General features: G+C 41.8%; 1 protein-coding gene across 1 annotated transcript; it reads right to left on the bottom strand.

The window, feature by feature from the left end:
* Positions 1-4: 4 nt before the first annotated feature.
* Positions 5-20,722, bottom strand: LOC119888798 (putative methyltransferase NSUN7). Its single transcript, XM_038699533.1, has 13 exons — positions 20,251-20,722; positions 19,314-19,695; positions 13,995-14,053; positions 11,402-11,529; positions 11,158-11,310; positions 10,345-10,528; positions 9,211-9,442; positions 8,577-8,720; positions 7,813-7,914; positions 6,320-6,455; positions 5,575-5,698; positions 1,170-1,416; positions 5-781 (listed from the first exon to the last, which is right to left on the bottom strand). Exons 1-13 carry the CDS (start codon positions 20,251-20,253, stop codon positions 375-377), a joined length of 2,301 nt encoding a protein of 766 aa, XP_038555461.1. The 5' UTR covers positions 20,254-20,722; the 3' UTR covers positions 5-374.
* Between the last annotated feature and the right edge of the window lie 1,372 nt (positions 20,723-22,094).

Raw genomic sequence — 22,094 nt, 5'->3', positions numbered from 1 at the left:
TAGCTTCTTGAATATGTCCTTTAATTTTTTCAGGTCAGTGGAACCCCATGTAATAGCTATTCATCATGCAGTGACATTGAAATGACATTGGCTCAGCCCAATAAAATCCGCAGTTTGATTAGATTCTGGCTATGGCAAGGTTGTTCTTTATGGCATGCAAAGACACTGTGATAATGTCATTGTAATAATGACAAGTAATAATGGATGTAGAAGTATTTAAGGTGACTTACATTTTCAAAAGCTCTATGTAATTTGGCAGTTCAACAACGCTGTATACATGTTGGTGTTATACTTACATACGACTGACTTTATTTAGGCAAGCATCTGGCACAAAAGTTAATACTTCTTTTATATTTGTGTTGGCGTTTGTGAGCTCAAAAGGCCGGAGGCCGGGATTTGACCATAACATCCTTGGAGAGACTACCACTGGAACGGGAGAGGGGTACAGTTGGAGCTGGGGTCCTCCACTTGTTGTAGTTGTAGCTGGGGCTGGGGCTGAATCTCGTTCGGGCGTGCTGAGGTGGGAAAAAGTTGGGGAAGTGAATGGGAGGCAGGACAAGCACCACAGGCTTTAGCACCTCCTGATGAGGTCTACGGGGACGGACAACCAGGGCCAGTGGTGTAGCAGGAGGAGGAGCGGGACACAGACTGGTGGTGGAAGTTGTAATATTCAATACAGGGGAGGTGCTTTTCTTGGATGTGCTGTTTTCTGGCTTGGGGGAGGAAGAGGAGCTGGACACAGTGTTCTTCGAGGCCTGCAAGTGTAGTGTTTTGGCTTTTCCTGAAGGACAAAAACAATGAGATGGAGGTCAGGGGGAGAGGACAGAAAGCTTTGAGAAAGAAGCTAGGGATGAGGAATTATAGTTCAAAACATTACATGCTGGACTACTTCTGTTCAATCCAAACTTTCCTTGCTCCAAAATCTTAAAGGAATAGTTTGACATTTCAATGTGCTTTTTCGTTTCTTACCGAGAGTTAGATAAGACGATTGATACCACTCTCATTTTGTAAATATGAAGCTACAGCCAGGAGAGCCCTAGCTATGATACCATTCTCAGACATGAAAGTGGTTACTCTCAGTAAGAAAGAGAATAAGGGTATTTGCCAATGTCTCTTTTAATCAGCTGTATGTAGCCCTTAAGATACAGGACTGAAGTAATCATTCCCACCTTGGGATGACTGCCGCCTGTTAGCAAATTCCTGATGTCGACACAAAGCAGTGCTGTTGCTGCGCTTGGTTTCTTGGTTTTTGGATTGAATACTGACAGAGAGGTGGGTGCGAGCATGGGTTGTTTTTGTCATCCTGTTTGTATGTCCATGCTGCTCTTTTCTGTCGGAGCCGATCCTGTCCAGTATGCCTTTGGCATTTGCCCTGATAAGCACTTCATGTGGTGCCTCTTTGACCACTGGCTCAGGCTGGTGAGAAGGGACAAAGCAATATCATTTATTTACTATTTTAATGCTTGGGTAAAAAAGGTATTGGTGAATAAAACATATCGTATACTGAAGCATACAGCCAGTCTCTCTCTAGGCTACACATGACCTCACTAACTGACAGGCCGCCCAGAAGCTTTATCAAAAAATACTGTACATTATTTTATTAAATTTGAAATCTAGCACAGTATGTATGTATGCTGATACAATGCATTCTCTGCCCTAAAAAGTACCTTCATCATATAGCCACATTGTTCAAGCGTCAAGCTAAATAATATAATCAACAAGGGATGCAATAAAATATAAATGTATTTACACTTTTTTTTTTTATATAATTAATAGTCTAGGTTCTGTACACCATATGTGATACTGGTAAAAAAAAAAGACAAAGGGAAAGTAAAGGAGAGGAAAGAAGAGGAGAGGGGCCACCATGTCCTTGGTTCTGGCTGCTGGGTCACCTGCTGTCTCAGCACCAGCCCACACAGCAGCCTACTGCTCTCCTCAACACCTGAATTATTCACAAGCACAGTGTACACTACCGGGACATGCAGCCTGTGTGGGTTTATGTGTGTATTTTGTTTTTAAGTGCTTGCTTGTCTGTTAATGCAAATGCGTATCTGTGTTTGTACAAGCTGTCTGTAATTCTATGCAAACAGGTATTTGTGCATACATACTATTAACTGTGCATCTGCATACGAGGAGTGTGCATTTTGCACATGTGTACGTACTTATGTGTGTTGATAGAGTCCCACAGGTAAACATACTTTAGAAGCACCGCTGTAATGCAGTCTTTGGTGGACGCTCTGAACTTCATTGATGCTAACTCATACAGACAGAGGACGCTGAATTATTCAACAGACACTCTCCCCTTGCCTCCCTTTCTCCCCCTCACCCCTGTAAATCTCACTTCCTCTCCATCTCCACTAACCAACTATGCCATTCTCTGTAAATTTCTCATTTCCTTCGACACTGCCAAACTTAGCTGCCACAGCGTACCCTGGAGCTGAACCCATTCTGTTTCAATACTCGCATCCAAAATCCTTACCAATAAATCTTGGCAACTACATCCAAATTTATGAAACTCACCCCTAAGCAATGAAGAAAACAAAGTCAAAGTGAAAAGTGTGGGTTTCTGAATTCCCTATTAATATTGTGCAAAACCGTTCTTCAGACTTCAGAGGAAAGTCCACCTGTGATGTGTTCTGCCTCCGCTGGAAATTAGGCCAGAAACACATCACTTGACTGTCTTTATTGTTCCCAGCTGTTTCTCTACGGAGGGCTCATAAAGAAATTTACTGGGCGCCGCTATGACAGTCGATGTAAGCCAGCATTCAAACACTTATATAATTGCTATTTTTATGGGGCTTTCAGAGTGCCACAATAACTTTTGATTAACTGAGTTTATTAGAGGTAGGGAGGAAAAATATCCTGTTTGAAGCACCATTACAGCAGTTGATTATCTTTTCATTCCTATCTGTGGAGGTATAAAACATGATGGATGGTTAGAGGGGAACAGACACCACAGTGAGATAGAGCTCCGTCACACCCGATGGGGGTAAGATGGCTTAATAACCCCACACTGGCTTCATAAGCATAAGAGCTGATTTCATAATGTGAGGGAGGTATGTCGTAAACGTGGGTATGTTGTGGATTATGAGGATGTGGGGAAGCCCAGTGATGAGAGTTGCTGATGCACCTTTACCAGCCCTGTAGATCAACTGCAACACACTGCACCTATAGCCAGGCAGAGCTGGGCTCACGCCCTGTAGCAGTCTTACTGTCTCACTTAACAACCACCAACAAAAGTAAGAAAGAGGTAGAGGAGGAGAGAGAGTTAGAGAGAAAGAGTCAGTTGGTCGTAGAAAGGAGGGATGAGAAAACTGAGAGAGGGACATTACAAAGCAATAAAAGGCTGTGACTTGAAAACTCAATTGACTCAGAGACAGAATCAGCGTGAATCCCAATTATTAGTGTTCATAAAAGAGTCAGAAAAGTTATTAGAGCGCTCCTTTCAGCCACAGTTGTTGCTGAAGCGTCCACAAATACCCACATTTCACCCTTCTACAGTGTATATTTTCAAAGCATAATTCATTCATAGAGAGGCATTGGTGGCCCAAAGGTTAGAGAAGCGAGCTTATGACCGGGAGGTCGCCGGTTCAACCGGCAGGATAAAATCTGGGTGTGGAAAGTAAACCAAGCAGTGCTTGCCCTCCCTCATCTATCACCACTGAGGTGCCCTTGAGCAAGGCCTATAACCGCTGCTTAGGTTGTACCGGGAAGCTTCCAGGTGTGAATGTGGTCAGCGCCTTCCTGCAAAAGAGAGGCTTCCTCTCAGTGAAGCTCCCCTGAATAAATAAAGGTTAAAAAAAATAGACATATTTACACAAAGTGGAGTAGATCCGATTTCACCCTGTTCTCCTATTTGTCTTCTCCTTCGGGAAATGAAATCCAAGATCAATCCTCTGCTCTAACTGCATGCTCAACTGAAGTGCTCTCACACCTCTCATCTCATCCCCAGTTACCTGATTACTATTTCTAAAGCTGATTTTTTCCCATTTCAGCATTCGTTCACACTCATCCCGCAACGTTCTCCTCCTACATCTGACAAATTCTTTCTGTTCCCTGATTAGATTCGGACAAGATGCCTGCGTCTATGACCCAACATTCTCATGTCTTCTGGCAGTCTTTCTTTTTCTACTATTGTTTTTCACTCAAGGGATTGACCAAGTACCTGTCAGTCTAATTTCCACCCAATCTCAACTTCAGTAGCCTGGGTCCTCGGCTTACCTTCCTCTTTTTGCCTTAACAAAAAGACATTCAAAGGGTTCTGTTTCTACACGTACAAGACAACCATGCATCAGTTTCCCAGTGGATGAATTTTTTTTGACAGATAGCAGGCAGCGTAGTGTTCCTGCGTCATCATAATTCCCACACTTGTCTTAAGGCTCACCAATCAAACTTCCATTACCTTGTCTGTTGTGTCTGCATCTGTGTGTATCATGAGAGAGCCAACTGTGTGATGGCTTTTTAGGTTGAGGGAGTTGTTCAGCAGACATAAGGGATCAGGCAGTTTGTTATATATGTAATCATGTGTATAAGAAATTATACTCAAAAGAAATATTTTCACTCTGCAGTACTTTGATCACTGACCAAACTGTGACACAAACATATAACAGTCAGCCAAATAACACTCTGGTATCACAGTGGGAAAGCCTATGGTCAGGTCCAGGGCTAATGTTGGCACTTTTCTGTCATTGAAGAACAGACAGCTTGCCAGGGCCGGATGCTAAATGAGCTAAATTTGTCCCTGCTTGTCTCTTTGGCTGCTCTGCCTGAAAGCAGCAGCAGCGGACTGGTGGTGTAACTTTTTGAAGGAGCTAAAATAGATTCTGTTCAGGAAGTCAAATTATCATGCAGACCATGACACCTTGGGGGAAAAGATCTTGACTAAGTGAGAAATGTAAGTTTTACCAATCCATCCGTTTTTTCGGGTTTCTTTGGAGGCAACGCCTAGACGCCGATAGAGAAACTGTTGTATTGGCTTCAACACTGAGCCGTGGTGGTTGCATCTCAGTATTTTGCATACATGTTACATACATGTGCACTTTAGCTGGACTGCCTTCCTACATCACGCTTCCTTTCTTGTGGTTCTTGTGAACTAAACTTAATAGACTAGAGTTCGTTTCCCCCTTTGGTGCGGTTCGTTTGGGCAGGTGTGAATGCAGAAATCATACTGCATACCAAAAGAGGACTAAACAACGCTTTCAAACAAACTCTGGTGCTGTTCGCTTGTGATGTCAAAGCAAACAAACCAACCACAGGATTTTATTATAGCAGATATGTGATCTGAGCATTATTTCAAAAGCTAAACATCTAATAAAATCCATCTGCTGACTCCGTGAAATGTGTTCAGCGATCTTATAATTGATCTGTATAAGCCATGTGTAGGCTATGTTTATGCAAATCATTTAGAAACCATATATACTTATTTTTTTCACTTGGTCCAGACCAAATGAACTGAACTACGGTGTGAAAGCACCCTACGTGAATACTAGGGATGCAGATATCGTATTTTTTTGTCAATTCATCAGGATTAACCACTGCTTTGCTCTGTGAGGTTTCTGTTTAAGTGATGCTTACCTCTCTGTTGAGAACAGCCAGAAAACAGCCATTGCACTGTTCTGAGGGTTCCAACGTGAAGAAGGGGTCAGTTTCCTCCGGGCCCTCGGCATGGTCAAGAATGCTGAACAGGGAGGTTTTAAGCCTAGGTGAAACACACATATACACAAACATAAAACCTGAGAATACAAAAATCCACATAGAGGCAGCTGCTAGAAATACAATTTAACACAAGCCACATTAACTGAATAAATGGACTACTAGTTATGTAGAAAAGTAAAGCCAGTGTGATCCATGCCAGTAATATCACTTTTGTTTTATTTATGCTAGCCTGAGGCATTGCCAGCACAACAGGCCAGCTTACTGCAGAGAGGAGAAAGTCTTGGTATATTCAAGTCTATAGGAATGGTAAACTTCAACAGGTCTTAAGTTCTTCAAACCACACACACACACACACACACACACACGCACACCGAAAAACTATTGAAAAAATATAATGTCTATGAGAAGGCAACCTGTCGGAAAATCTTTTTCTTTGCCCTTTTCGCAGCATTTAGAGACATAAAATGGCACCTTTGATTATATTTTCACTGAATCTCCTTCTGTTCCTGCCTGAGGTGTGCTGAGACTTTGACAGAAGCCTGTCTGAAGGGAGACAGACAAACAACCCAGCAGGCTAACAGACAGCGAGGCAAACAGGCAAAGAAAGACAGAGACAGATGCAGAAAGTGCACCACGGTTCTGAGGTAGAGAGGCGGAGGCTGACCTGAAGTTTGCTTGTTTTGGCTCCCCCTCCTGCTCTGAGCGGGCCTTGGCTTGCTCCAGGGCTCTGCTCACCACCACCTCATTCTCCTCTGGGTATGATGAACAGGTAGAGTATACCACTGCCAAAACCTTAGAGACTGTACAGAAAAAATGTGTGCATTGTATCAACATACTGTATGTATATAATGTAGACATGTTGCAGTTCAGGAAAAACTGTGACACAATATCAAGACATTAAAATATAGCTGATTCATTGACATGAGGCCACATCACCAAAACAACAAACTCATTTCATGTTCAATTAAAGCTGGAGGACAGACAAACACCAACTCATTCAGTGAAAAAGTTTCTTCCTCTCATTTTATGACAATTAATTTTGATTATTCCAACTGAGCCATCCTCCTCATCAAGCGCTCCCTTTGAAGAAATGGGTTGTTGAATATTAATTTCTTCGTACTGTTTACGTACGTACATCTTATTCAACTGCTGCTGGCTTGTAGATTGGTGAAGCCATCGGCCGTTTGAGTTTCCTTCATTTGAGCTTTGATTTCTTTCTTGCTCACTAATTACAGCCAGACAGAAACAATTAACACCGAGCTGATAACAAATAAAACCTGCTCAGAAGTGGCAAATCGGCCCCAAACAAATGTGAAATATTGCTTCTAAGGAAGTGGAACTGAGTCAAAAGGACTGAGGTATGAGAGAAACGTTTGCCTGTTCTACGACACACCCACCTCATAGCTGTAACAATGGAAGTTTGATGTGGTGTGTGTGAGCATTTCACTATGTGTGTGCCTATGCAGAGAGACTGAAATGGGAGCATTGACTCAACCACGCTAAGGCACTCAATACACACCCGCCATTAATTAGCAGTCTTATTAGAAAATATCTACACTGGCAAAAATTCGTAGACGAGGGCCGATCAATGTGAACCAAGGAGCTGGTTTTCATTGCCCCAGATAGAAAGACTCCACGTGCCCGACAAATATGACCCAGACCAACAGAGAAAGAAGAGTACTGAACAATATAAGACACGTTGAGGCTAACGAGTGTATATATGTATATAGCCCAACTGAGCAGAAAATCAATGGCTGCAGAACAGAACTGTAACATCTGTATAGAATAGAATACGTGACTCAACAAAGTAGGTCACTCTGTCATATTCAGTTCTACAGTATGTATGCAAAGCTATACAATTCCTAATCACTTGTTTGAAATATGCAAGGAATGCTGCAGCAGACTGGCGCTGACTGGCGCACAGCAACATTAGCATTCCTAATTAAGACTCAGACAATCTCCCAGGAACACCACAGGCTTCAGTGTAATAGCATACGAGATTAGATAATTAGGAAGTATTTGCTTCATTGTGTCAGAGAGGTGAGAGAGGCCGAGCTTGTATGGTGTGTGTGTGTGTGTGTGTGTGTGTATGTGTGTGCGTGTGTGTTTGTGTGTCTGCGTGCATGTCAACATCAGAGCAGGTGGTTCGACACTCACACTTCAAGGCATGATCAATATCCTTCCTCTGCTGGGCTACCAGAGCTTCGAGTTTGCTCTGGGCTATGGAGCCCTGGGATAAGTCCTGCAGCAGGTCTGTGTCTGGGAAAACAAAGAAGTGTTTTAGAAGAGCAGAATCTCCATTTTTATTAACTGATCTGTTTAGAAGTGTTCTCTGTGAGTGTTGGTTACACATCTCATCACAACTCTAATAAATGACATCCATATAGGTAGATGGAAGGACCTGATTTGTTAAAGGGTTAGGATGTGCACTCTATGAGAGACTTGTGGGTGGATCATCAAACGTTATGTTTAAATTACATCAAATATAGCAGTATAGTGTATGATATGGAATTAGTTATTCGTCATAATGTTCTTCATTTTCTATTTTAACAGAAGAATTCAAGAAATAAACAGGTGTTCGATGGGAAATTGTTCGTATATTTTTTGCTTTAAAACTAAATTAATAGTTGCTCCAAAACATTTACTTCAATATTTTTATAACAGACCTTTTATGAATGTGTAGAAGAAGTAGAAGGAACAATGCATAGTTTGGAAATTGCATCATTTGCATTCCCAAAATATTCATTTGTGTGCTCATTGTCATGCAGTATGAACTCAGGATGTTTTAAGTACACTGTAGCATGTGCCTCTGTTCTATTTCAGTATGGACACAACAGAGTGTCATGTAGACTGGGTTACCACATGTATTTCTTGAAATCCCCACTTTATGGCTCTGCTTTAGGGCATGGATCGCTATATACCTCCATTCTCTTGAAGTATGAATTCAACCGGGTTGTTGACTGCAGACACAGAACACTTGGGGGTCAACAGGATCACGCACACCCTCTGAAGCCGCTTGTCACCGCCATCCAAAGACTGGAAGTCCTCTGGTATCAGCTTCACATCTGAGCAGATTGCACAGAGTTTAATCATAACTCGCATAATCACAAACATACATTTGCTCAATGCTTAATGTGTGTTCACAATGTCCCGCTATATCTCTTGTAGAGAAATACCTTGCCTGAGGGCGTCTTTTGCAATTATAAAAATGTCAGCTTTGTCACATGCACTTAATTGTTTCCCTAATGACCAGCTGACATGGCAAGTTATTAGTGAATAATATTTACATGGAGTCTCTGAGAATTTGGGGACAACAGCTACCAACTTTTGTTCTTGTTGTTGCCAAAACTCTCTAAATGTCTAAATAACCTAAATCTTTGTTGTAATTGGTCAGCTCATAAATTTCATCATTTCACTTTTACCATAGAACAGTCAGTTGACCAGTGTGACAAGCCGAACGGGCAATCTTCAGTTTTCCATTCTCTTTCATTCAAGTAAACAATACAAAGACACAAACAGATAATGCACTTGTAGACACATCCATGTTGAGCCTACTCTTGCAGCCCATGGCAGTGACAGCCTGCTGTAGCTCCTCCCTCTGAGCAAGTGTACGATTGTTGACACAAACGTAGACTGTGGGCTGGTTGCTGCTGGCTTTATATTTCTCGGCAATGAGGGAGGAAGTGTGGGAGACAGTGAGGCCAGAGAAGCAGCCCACCATAAGAACATCTCCTTCCTCTGGTAGCAAGGAGCACACTGCATGTGGGCCCAGGCTGCAGGATTTATCCTAAAGACACATTGAGTATAAGCATTTTCAAAAAAAAAAAAGACCAACAGACAAGAAGCAGTTTTCTGCACAGAAGCAACAAGGATAAAAAGTTGCACTGTATGATAGCGGTAAACAGAATTGAGGCGTGAACAGATGAGAGAGAAGAGGGAGTTTGGAGCAGCTATCACAGAGCAGGTACTCAGGGGAAGCAAGAGGAGGAGACAGAGCAAAAGAGGAATACAGAGAAAGAATGAGAGCAACAGTGCTGTCAGATTACAACTGAGATGTCCTTCAATCAGTGGGGTCCCCTCTGGAAATAGTGCTGATTGTATCCCTGTGGAACCTCTGGGCAGGTTTGAGTTTCTGGAGTTTTATGGATCCAGATCACGAGGTTTGTCAGGAAAGACAAACCGAGGAGGAGAAGAAGAACAAGGACATTTGAAAAGACTGAAATGCAGAGGAGAGAAAGTGTGATGGAGGATCATAAAATGGAGAGAGGGAGAGGTGATTAATTAGGCAGTGGTGTTGAATATTTGATTGAATTTGGCTGCAAAATCTGATTTAATTGTGTTGTGGTGCTGTGTGCTGCTTACAGTTTGTATGGCAGCTTGACTTTAATGGAGTAGAAATGAAATGATTAAACCGCTCTCCCCCTCCCTGATTGGAGAATTCTTTATGGCTCAAAGTGAAGTATGGGCCAGATGAGAGGAACTGATGTGAAATATTTGTATCTGGGCAAACTAATCTTAGTTGGCATAAGGGAGCTCAGTCTTATAATCAATTTGAGCAAGTCCATTACCAAAGTGAAATCATAAATATCAGAGAAGATTGATGGGGCTGAACTGATTCTGCAGATATATTAAAGTCTACAGGGAGTAGGCTCCTCTTGTCAGAAACCTCCTCTCTTGTGCAGCTCGTACCTGGATGATGAGCTTGTGGTCGCTAAGCAGCTTGGTGGAGCACAGCTGAGCCTTCAGTTGAGCAGGGAATACCAGTATATCCCTACAGTGGGGATCCTGGCAGAAGGTATGGCCCTCCAGCTGCTCAATCGATTTCACCCGTGAGAAGCCTGCATTCTTCAGCACACTTTGGACCTCATCAAGGCTACAAGCCGAGGAGAGGAGATAGGAGAGCAGATCAGCAGAGGCCCAAGAGAAGAGATGAGGGAAGGAGGAAAGAAGGTGAGAGGTGGAAGAAAGAGGAAGACTGTCATCATAGATAATAATAGTGTGTAAAATTGCCATGTGGCCTTTTAAAATGCTTTAACGATAAAATGTGCTGTAAAAGCCATTAAGCTACACACACACACACACACACACACACACACACACACACACACACACACACACACACACACACACACACACACACACACCGCTAGTCCCAACAGGTGACCTTTACAGTCCCAGAGATCGCTGAGGGTTGTTTCTGATTGAATCTGTCCACATCAGCAGGATTTACACCTAACTGAATCAGCCTGTCGCGGCGCGTTCAAGAACACACATTAGCTCACACATCCATCGGCACATACATACACCCACACACATAGTCGAGTGGTTTAATTGGATGTCAGCTGGGCGCCTGGCCCATAAAACACTGGGCAGCAGTCCAAGTTACAGGTCTGTTTGTAGATTGTGTAGAGTTAGTGAGTGACTGTGGTGTGTGCGTGTGTGTGTGTGTGTGTGTGTGTGTGTGTGTATGTGTGTGTGTGTGTGTACGTGTGTTCTGCTGACCTGCTCTTCAGTGTGTTGACCCATGCGTAATGTGGAAGGCCGCTAGATCTGTCCTGCTTCGTCTTCACACTCTTCGGCAGGATACACTCAATGGACAAGAGATCATGTTTGATCCTGTAGCGGGCCAGAGAGGCTGCCAGCTTGGTTTTAAACCTATGTACAAACATTTCTTCCTTAATTTGTATTTTCTTTCCATTATTATTCCACCCCAAGCTCGGGATCCTTGTTATTTTACTTTCCTTACCTGCGCAGGTAGTTTTCCACATCTCTAACTTCCTGAATTAGCTCCTCCCCCTGGCGTTCCCGTGGGAGGAACTTTCTGTCCTGGAAGTCATAGAGCATGACGGCAACGAGGCTCATCTGATCATCTGGCTAGAGCATAGGAGCAAAAACTACAGTTAATTGGTGACTTCTGTTTTAGCAAGAGAACAAAGAATGGTCAGCTGTATATGTGCATAAAACCAAAACAACACACCAAACCTGACATTTGTTAATAGTGTACTGGTGATTTCTCCATTTTAGTTACCTAATGAGGGGGTACAGTGCAGTAGCTCAAGGATGTCCCCACTGCTGACACTTAATTAAACATAGGAGGAAGCCTGAGTTATGTCTCTACTGATCCTCCTCTATAATTATCTCCAGCCCTTTAGCTCTCTACCCTCTTTCTCTTTTCTTTCCACGTCTATGCCCCCGCCTGTCTCTCCACCTTTCTGTCCCTAAGGGTGGGGGGGCACCAGCCGCATTAGTGGCAGATGGCGTTCCACAGCAGCAACAGCTTGCAACATCCTCACTACTGGGCTAATGGGCCGAGAAGCTAGAACGCTACAAGGGTTTATGCCGCAGCTAAGGAATTAGCTAGCACTTATTATTCATTCCAGAGGCTTTCAATTTCATTTCGGGAAAGGTCAGTTTCAGAAACAGGTTGTGGCAATGCATTTTTTCTCTCTCGTCCCTGTCCTCTCTAGCTCAAGTTCCACTTGCCCTTTACCAAGGTTGAACCCTTGGGTGTGGGAAAATTCCCAGTGATTAAGTTGCCTGGCAACATCATCCCATGGTGGGAAACTGGCCTACAGTAAACATGCCAGCTGTATTTAGTCACCTCAGATGCAGGAAAATAATGTTAGCATTGAGGCTAAGCTGCTAAAGACGCTAAACTTGACCAAGGTATGAGTTAAGTATCATGAGACATAAGAGAAATAAGTAAATTACATCACATTAGCATGTACCATTGATTCAATTTCAGTTGATACCATGATGATTTTTAACTTTAGACAAAGCAAACTACTATGTCAGCTATTTTCAAGAAGATTCTAGACGTAATTAAAGTTTCATAAGGCTCATTTTACATGGGGCTTTCTTCATGTTAAATGTGCCAGTGTACCTACTATGTTTGCCTCACATCTACATTGTCACTCAGGTTATTTCCATCCTCCACAGGATTTAAGCTTCATTTTCTCTCTCTATTGTAATCAAATGCGCCGCAGGCTCTTTAAGCACGCAAGTCTATCTATATCTTCATTTTCCATTCTCATTTTTCCCCCATACACCCTCATGTAACCCCCTTTTTCCAACCCGCCTGTTCCCTCTCACCCACCCTTTTCTCCTTTCTCTCTCAAGGTTGAACTTTATAGATGCCAGCAGTGTAAAAGGAGGAGAGAGTGAGTTCTAAAGACCGTCTCATTGTGTCTGGGCTTTATTGTCTCGCTAGAGGGATGCAGAGTAACGACCTGCCAACAACACATAGGGAGACCCATTCATTTCACCCAAGGCCATATTTCACAAGGCTACAGTGCGAGTGTACGTGTGTATGTACGGGGTTTGTTTCAGATACATTCACGCGTATTAATGCGTCTATATATTTGCACCCTCTCTGAAGTAGATATTGCTTGTCTACAATCTGTCCACTCCATGGCAGCTGTGTTTTCTGTTTACACATTCACCACCTCATTTCAATAGTCTTCTTTTCTACCAGCTATGTGCACACACTGTTTTATTGCCATCCAGACTGTTAGAGAAGCCCCCCATATTTCCACAGCTTCTTTTATGTGGAGTGTTAAAAGTAGGGCAAAAGTACATGCCAATCACCTTCAGAGGATGCCTCTTCATTTAAGTTACGTTCCTCTACTGCCTATCAGCCGCAGGTTCACAGCTGTGCTCAGAATCATTCTTTTAACCTTAGTATCACTAATAGCATTCAGCACACTGGTTCTAGGACATATGTAGAATATACACTGTGCAGAATACATTCAAGACGCCACATCCAAACTCACTGCCCCTGGGTTGTTACGGCATTTTGATTCCATCACTAATTAATTGGGTGTTTTGTTTGAGAAAAGCAATAAAGGAAAAGATACGGCCAAGCACATTCTGCCACATAGTAGCTTTTAGATGTGTTACTCCAAAGGGAGCAATTGTCATTGATTAGGGTAGGGAATATAAAAGACATAAGGTGCTTTGTGAGTTGATGAAAGGACTGTACCTGTGTAATACATCAATATTGCTGTAACTGATTAGAGGTCTAGAGAATAGAAAAAAAAATATGAACAGGAGGACATTAATATTGGAGAGCAGTAAAAGCACTGACATTTGTGAGTGAAAGAGTTCAGTGTTTTTTTTCCTTAACTCTTTCAGGTATACACAAAGGAATAGCATGGTAAAACCCAAAACTTAAGCCTAGCTATTCTGAGAATCAAAAGGACTTTTACTTTCAGCAGCAAATTCAAAGTAACAGATGTACCTGTCTGTCACACAATGCCAACATGGGAGGGATTAAACGTGCTTACTTCTCTCAAACTACTGCCGCATCAAAAAGTACCGCTCCTATGGAACTCACTTACCATTGGTTGAGTGAGGAAAAAGCAGCTGTCAATCATGATGTCTTCCAGCAGTTCTTGATCTGTGCAGAAATAAAGTTTAAAAAAAAGGTTAGGTAGAAGGATGAAAATGTAGTAATGGGGATTTCCATTACTAAGCATGTGTCTGAGTAATAACGATGCACATTAGTGGCATCTTTTATATCAGTGTCTAATTATTCCTACAAAACAACCCGACGCATTCACTTGGCACACAAGATAGAGGCAAAAAGAAATTATGCCTATCCATTAACTGGTGAAAAACATGCTTCGGGGGGCAAATCCACATCTAATGATGAGAACATGCCTAGAAAAAAAGAGAGAAGAGAGATTAAGAGGGGCTCCTAGAGGCACCCCAAATGAAAAAATAATTCAATTAGATTTCAGGTGATTAAACGCTTATTTAGTGCCTAATTCGAATTATTCTGATTCTTCATTTACCTCTTTCATTAACGGTGTCTGTGGGTGAATGTGTAATCAAAGGACCAATGACAGTGATGACACTTGAAGTAATAAACAGGCTGAATCTAAACATTATCAGTGAAACCAAATATAACAGGCACGTGTGGATTTCATACCAGACTAGACTGTGTTTGTATGGCTCTTGTTATGTTTATTTTATGCAACAACTGTTAAAGAAAGAAATTATGTAGTGGTGACTTAATGGACACACATGACTGTCTTATACATATACAGGATACTATAAAACGTATGTTGGATCTGTTATCTGTAAGATCTTGGGGGAGTTTTTCTTTTCTTCCTTGGCTACACAATTAAATATAGCTTGACCTTCTTTATCAAATCTGGACAGAAGTCTGAAAAAGCCAACTGTGAACTGCGAAGTGCTGAGAGCTGCCTATCAGATATCCAAGTGGTTCATAAAGTCCATTCCCATGCGCTGGCTGTCATATCACGAAGGAAGCAACTGTCTCGCTAGCCTGCAGGATGCTTTTTCTCTGAAATATACAGAAAACCACACACACACACTGATCCCTTCCATTCCCGTCTCCCTCCTTTTCAATATGAGTGAGATGGAGAGACAGTTTTTCATGTTAAGATTAAAGAACAGCTGCTTCCAAAGCCACTCTGCAGTAGTGTTTGCCCATTACACACTGGAAATTGGAAAAAAGATAATTTCTCTAATGTGGGTGTACTTCTAGCGAGGTTGGAATAAGACTCTTTATGTTACTGCAGAGGAGTAAATAAAAGGTGGAAATTAGGTGCAGGTGTTTGTGTAAGTGTGAAAACCATTAGTTTTAACATTAATATGCGTGTGCAGTATGTGTCTACGACACAAGTGGTTGATTTTTTTGGTTAACTCTTCTCGACAGACACACCTCTAAAGCTGCAAAGCTGCAAATAGGAGGTAAGCCCAGGACAGAGCCCGTCCAATGCGACACCATGGAAACCACAGACACTGCTGTTAACTGATCACAACATCACAAATCATGTCAGACTATACACTGGGTCACAGCCAAATGCACGCTGGGTATAGAGCACGTAGGGCAAGACAAACACACACACACACACACACACACACACACACACACAGACACATCCGCATGCAGTTACATCCATGTATAAACACAAATACAGACAGGTGCACAAATAAATGTTTGCACGTAGAGCTTATCTTTAATTGAGGAAACAAATGCATTTCATCAGCAGTAGTCTTATTTATAGCAGATACAGGTCAGTGGGGTTTACAATAGTGGCCATTACTGCAGAAGGCCTTAAAGATAAGCCCTGAAGAGATAACCACTCAGTGCACACAGAGCAGCCCAGACCCCAGAGGAAGCCATAATGGTTTGGTCTGTAGAGGTCATAGTCTTCCACGTGCTATAAATCACACACAGCAGGTTGAGTAAAACACAGAGAAAATTCAGCTTATAAATCACTTACAGAAGACATCTTTACACAGCAGGAAATGCACCTGCATTTTACTTGTGGGACATGACAGTATTTCTCAAATCAGAACTCCCGACTCCAGAGGTTGACGTACAGAGAAATTGCTTGAAATCAGTCTAACAAGAAATTAGTCCTCCTACACCAGCAGGAGGCACAAGTCATCGCAGGGCCTGTGTCGAACAGTGACTGATGGGGATTGTAGTCAAACAAATCCTTGGTGTAAGAGCCAGACCTGAATGCAGGTTCCTCTCTTCTCATCAGCCAGGTCTTTGTCTCACAGTGTTCCGCATCAGCACACATGACTGCACTTTAATCTAACAGAGGGCCAGCCAAAAAAAGGTACGTGCCACAAGTTATACAATCACCTTTGGACTAAAAACCTTTGGCAAATCTGTCTTTCATAGTATATACTTACCACCTGTACAATTTAAAATTTGCTGAGGCATACTGGTGGTAGCTGCTCTGATTGAGTTGAAGGACAAAAAAAGACATGTACTCTCTCTCATGCTCTAAATCCAGCCTAACACAAAGCGGTCCAAAGAACCTTTATAGTTGCACACAGAGAATATAGCAGCCACCGTCATCTGACAAGGACATTTGGCAGCCTAGTTGGATAGTATGGACAATGAGGCAGAAATACTCAAAGGAGTAGCCAAGGGAAAGAAAGGAGGAAAGAGAGCAGGGAAGGAGGAGGAGAAGGGGGGGGGGTGTCTCTCATGGCCACAGACAAGGTCAACACATTTTTTATATATAAAAATTCACACAAAAAGTACTTTACATAGCTTAACATCGACGCATACCTCAAACACTTGTACACCACAAGGTATGAGTCTACAAGAAATGAAACCTTGACAACATCTACTGCCTCAAGGGCAATGACCAAGCAGATCACTCAGATATGGAAAAAAAAATACTTTCTAAAGAGACAGGAGCAGTTAAAGAAATAGAAAAGCCCTGAAGATATCAAAAAGAGACAAAATGAAGTGAAAGAGAAGAGACAGAGAAGGGAAAGCGCAAAGGACATGCATACTAATATTTGTCATCTGGGCAACTTCATCTTTGTCTTCTCTGTGAAATGTCAAACCAGGGTAAACCCAGTGTTTCCCATACATAGGCTTTACTTGGGCGGGCCGCCCAGGTATCTCAACAGCCGCCCAAGTAAATTTGGGTAAAATCGTTCTTGATTGCAGTGCTGCGCAGCCCATATTCACTCTCTCTCTCTCTCTCTCGCAATCACGGACAACATAAACATAAACACCGCTGCACAAATCAGTCCAACACAATGCTGTCAATGTCGGAGACCCATCTTCAAAACAGTTATTAGCAAGCATGTAAGGAATTATACAATTCACTTCTTAAGGTCCTTTTAGGACACTTTGCTGTTTGAACGCAGTTAACGCCACATGTTTTTGCTGAATCTCAAGAAATGGTACTTTTACTAAGTGTAATAAAAATACATACTGCTCATTTATCACTATTGATGAACCACCCCCCCACCCTCCACCCCCGCCACAGTTATGCTTTCAATCTGTGGGAACACTGGTAAACCTCATCACAAACTCTCATTCCACATGTTAGTATTGACAGCAACAGACAAGGCTGTGTCCTCTGCCACCGATATGGAAATTACTGAGCGACTTTTTTTTTGTTTTAAGCAGATAAGCGTTATAATCACAAGATCAATACCAGTGCTCATTGGCATTTTGCTCATTTTGTGTGTTTTTTTGCTGCTGAAGCATTTCTTCTTTAGGTTAACAACTGACCTCAGCTCAATTTTGGATCAGTCATTCCAAGGCGGTGCACAAATGATGTGACTTGTGTGTGTGTGTGTGTGTGTGTGTGTCTGTGTCTGCCAGTGTGGGCGTGTGTGTCACAAGCAAATCAATTTCTGCACCAAAAGTCAGGCTGTTCGTAGGAGGAGGATGAGGAGAGATTAACATTGGTTTCCAGGCTGTGTCATTTCATCTGCACCCAATTTCACCACACAGCCAGTGCTAGTAAATCTAACACATGACAAAAATACGTATGTGATTGAGCCAAGTCAACGATCATGTCTCTATAAGTGGAGTATAGTTTCATTAACACCTTAAATACAGAAAAACATTTTTTCCTATTAAACCATGGTCCATAAAAAAAAAAATAAAGATAACTAAAGATCGGGGACAATGTAACCGGTTTCTGCCAATAATACTGTAGCTATGATGGCTTTTATAGTTCCTCCTTTCTTTAAATGAGCTCTGTTGAAGTACCCCACTAGCTGAAATTCGACAAATGAACTAATTCTGGAAATGTCAGATGTGGGGGGATGGGTGCTGTAGAGGAACTGTACTCACTGATAAGACAGAGAATATTTGTCTTTGAAATGAGCCCTGAACAAAAAGAGGATTAAATTTAACAAGAAATGCAGTATATTGTAATTGTTCTAATCTCAAGCAGGCCATTTCCCCTTCTAAGTAGAGCTCATATTATTATATGTTCTTGAGCAAATTAACATGTTTCCATGTGCCTACAGTAATAGCAAATTCCTCAAATTGGTTAGCATATACAAGCATCCTCTCATAGAGTGAAAAAAGGGTGATGGATGAAAACAATGTCTTGCCAATAAAATCCCTATGTTCTCTCTTATTATCCTTAGCAATCAAGTCAATTTCACTTGGTAATGTGAGTACGATGATCTACAGCTGTTAAACTAATAAAGGTTACAACAAGGTGCTGGCGCTTGTGATAATGGATATTTCGAGGCAATCTGCATTAATTGTGGGACATGTAGGCCCAAAGCTTATCCAAGCTCAGTGGATGGATAGTTAGAAGGAAGAAAATCATTCATGGCTACGAGGGTGTTCCTGCTACCTGACCGCTCCATCCACTAAGGACGCATTAAATCGATTCCAGCCATCATCCTGCACTGACAGTCAGCTCACCTCCCCTGCCTTATCGCCATGTTGATTACACACCCCTGTGACTTCGGTCACCCAGACCCCACCCTTGTGCCAGATAACAGATTATGAGCCAAATTGATTTGTGTAGCATCACACAGAATTCCTCCTGGTCATTCAAGCGTTTTTTTTTCTCTTCTACTTGCCCTTCATCAATCTATCTAAATCCAATTCTACCTGTCAATTAACATCCCCAGGGCTATTCATTCTCATTTCAAATGGTTGTGTGTTTGCCTGGAGTCAAATAGGGTTTACTTGCAACTTAATGTGCCTCAGAATAGGGGATACCGAACACCCTTTGCTGATGTCCTCACTCTAAAGCCACCCAAAACAACAATGTAAGTGTATGAATTGTGGGGATATATACAAACATGCAAGGTTGACAGAAAAGGGAAGGAAGGAAGGAAAAATAGTAATGACAAAGGGTTCAACAAATCCAACCACTCTACCCGCCACTCACATTTAAGTGTATTGAAGGCCAGCTCATAAGCTGTACGTTGCATCTCCTCATCTTTCACTTCAGGCAATGGGAGCCCTCCCTCTTTGCCATAATTCACCAACCGCTGGGCAGCAGGCTTTTCCAGGTGGTTATTCTGGAAGATCACTGACGCCAGAAGGTAGACTCTGTCTGGAAAGCCCAGCTGACCTTGCCCAGTGGTCTGGAGCTCTGGAGAGATAGCAGGGATGTCACTGTCGGCTGGGTTATCCAGAGGAGTCACGTCCGTGTTGCATGCGATTTTGGAGCCAGCTTTTTTTGTCTTGCATGTGGAAGAGCGTTTAGGACGCCCTCCTATATTTTTATTTTTCACCATCATCTCGGAGATGTGTTTTCTTTCTGACACCTGAAAAGACGTAAAATATTTACTTTAAGGATTTAAATAATGCACACACCCCTCACAGACTCATCAAACCACTAAATTTGTGAGTTTTGGCAATACAAATCAAACTGACTTCACTTGACTTTATGTAAGTAGTTAAATAAGCTACGTTGAACCAAATGTCATCCACATAATTAAACTCAAAGCTAACATTTATAGCCATGGTGTAAAGTGTATATTTACTATGGCTTATAGTATCTTTGCTTTGTTTAATTTAAGGTAAATTAAACTCACCAGATTACATTAATCAATGGCTGTAACATTAACTTGAGTGACGCTACCGTTGAGGCATAACTTAGTTATACTGAATACAACTCTGATTTTGTTTTAAAACAAGTGAAGTAACGTTGGCTAACTTTAACTAGGTTATGTCATATTTTCGGAATGATTTGTTAAAGTCAACTATGCTAACTAGCAAACTAACCACGGCATTGATTTAACGTTAACGTAAAATGAGGTTAACGTTACTGCCTGTTCGCTGCGGTGAACTAGAAAATATTTCAGTGAAATTCACGTTACCATTTCAGAAGAGTGTCCTGTTTTCTCTCCCAAAAATACTGTAGTCGTGTCCGGGACTCTTCATATTTACCGGTATGTAACGTTAGATTAACGGTAACGTTTCTACTGTTGGTGGTTCTGTTAATCTTTCACGCGACGCAAAGTTTTAACTGCCCATAAATTCCCCTCTATAAATCTGGGTCCGTCATGAGGCGGTGGGCGTCTCCACAGATGTTTACTGCAACAACCTGCTCCTACATTGGAGTCTTTTTTATCGGTAATTTATATGAAAAATGCCTTTAAGTCGTCATATGTGCAGGGTTGAGTCTCCACTTGAAAACAAACTTTCTAAATGTCTGTCAACATTGTGGAGCACTTTGGATTAGCGTGCTTCTATCACCGCGGCAACCGCATGCTAATTTCAAGGTCCTGTTCTTCACGGATCAAGAATTAATCTCCTTAACGCTGGATGTCCTCTGTCTATCTGGAACACTGTTGGCTTGTTAAAGTTTTACAGAGCATTATGTCAAGCGAAAGCTAACGACATCACTGCTGGACAGTAATACATAAACCATAAATCAGTTGCAGATGGCAGTGCAGCTGCTGTTTTAAAAGTGGGGTCCATGGAGGAAGTTTTATCCAAAGGCAGGGGCGTAATGTTATGTAGCGAGGGGTTACAGGCCCTGTGCATAGGGGGTGACTCTACTTTCCTCTCCAATTTGCACATCAATTATTCTATCTGAGACAATCATCTAAATTACTGTAAAACTCAAACATGCACATATTACACTGGACAAGTATTACAACTGAAATACTCAGTCTCTCTACATGAACAAAAAGTCTGTCTGCACAGAATAAGTTGTCAAACTGTAGGCTACTGCTGATTCCTCCATTTTTTTCCCCACAACACTCATGTCAAGTAATTTGGTAATAATCAATTTGCATAATCATTTAGTGGAGACCCATAAGGTCAGGCAATAAGTGACCCACACAAATTAATAAATGTAATCTTTAAAATTGCTTTCAAAGCCCATAAAGAATCTCAAATAGTTCAGATTTCTTCCTTGTAGTAAAATAAAGAATAATATTCAAATGGTAGTCACAATGGTTCACAAAAACAGCAATACCACATTTGTAACAGTACAATAAATAGTGAGTGATTAAGTAAAAGCATGAAAGTATCACAAAATGTACTTTAAGTATGAAAAGTATTCATAATGCAAAATGGTCCCACTAAGAGTATTATTATTATTATTGGGTAAGTATGATTGATGAAACATGTCAGCAACATTTTAATGTAGATTCAGTTTATGATGACCATATGTCCTGTATTTCAAATCTTAATATGCAAATAAATAAGGATACACAGCTGTCAGATAAATGTAGTGCAGAACAAGGTACTGTACTTTAAAATGTGCTTAAGAATGGTAATTGTGTAAAAGTACCATTCCACCGCTTGTTAGTCACTGGTGAATTAATTGCATCACCACAGTGATTTTGTAAATCTAAGTGGTGATGGTTAATACTTCTCCAATTGTAATTTTGTAAAGCACTTGGTAATTTCCCCAGCAGTCTTTCTATCAGTGCCTGAGCTGCTGCGCCTGTCCAAATTACATGGTTCGCACTTCTCCTGGTTTCCCATGGTGATTACGGTCTACTGTGGCCCCTGCGGCTCACTGAGCACTAATGCAATGCAATGCAGTCGGCTTCCCTCTGACAGAAAATGTAAGATATTCGCACTTATATCAGATGCCTAGCGCATGACAATCACTTTGGAGAGGAGGATAAAAAAAAACTCCTCTGCCCATTTGATTGCTGCTCAACAGAACCGACACTGAGAAACTCAGCAGAACAATCAACAGGCG

Source organism: Micropterus salmoides, unplaced genomic scaffold (genome assembly GCF_014851395.1).
Source record: "Micropterus salmoides isolate LMB-PRFRI ecotype aquatic unplaced genomic scaffold, ASM1485139v1 Ms_hic_scaffold_5, whole genome shotgun sequence".
In the NCBI taxonomy this organism is placed as follows: Eukaryota; Metazoa; Chordata; class Actinopteri; order Centrarchiformes; family Centrarchidae; genus Micropterus; species Micropterus salmoides.
This window is presented reverse-complemented; position numbering and strand designations above follow the sequence as displayed.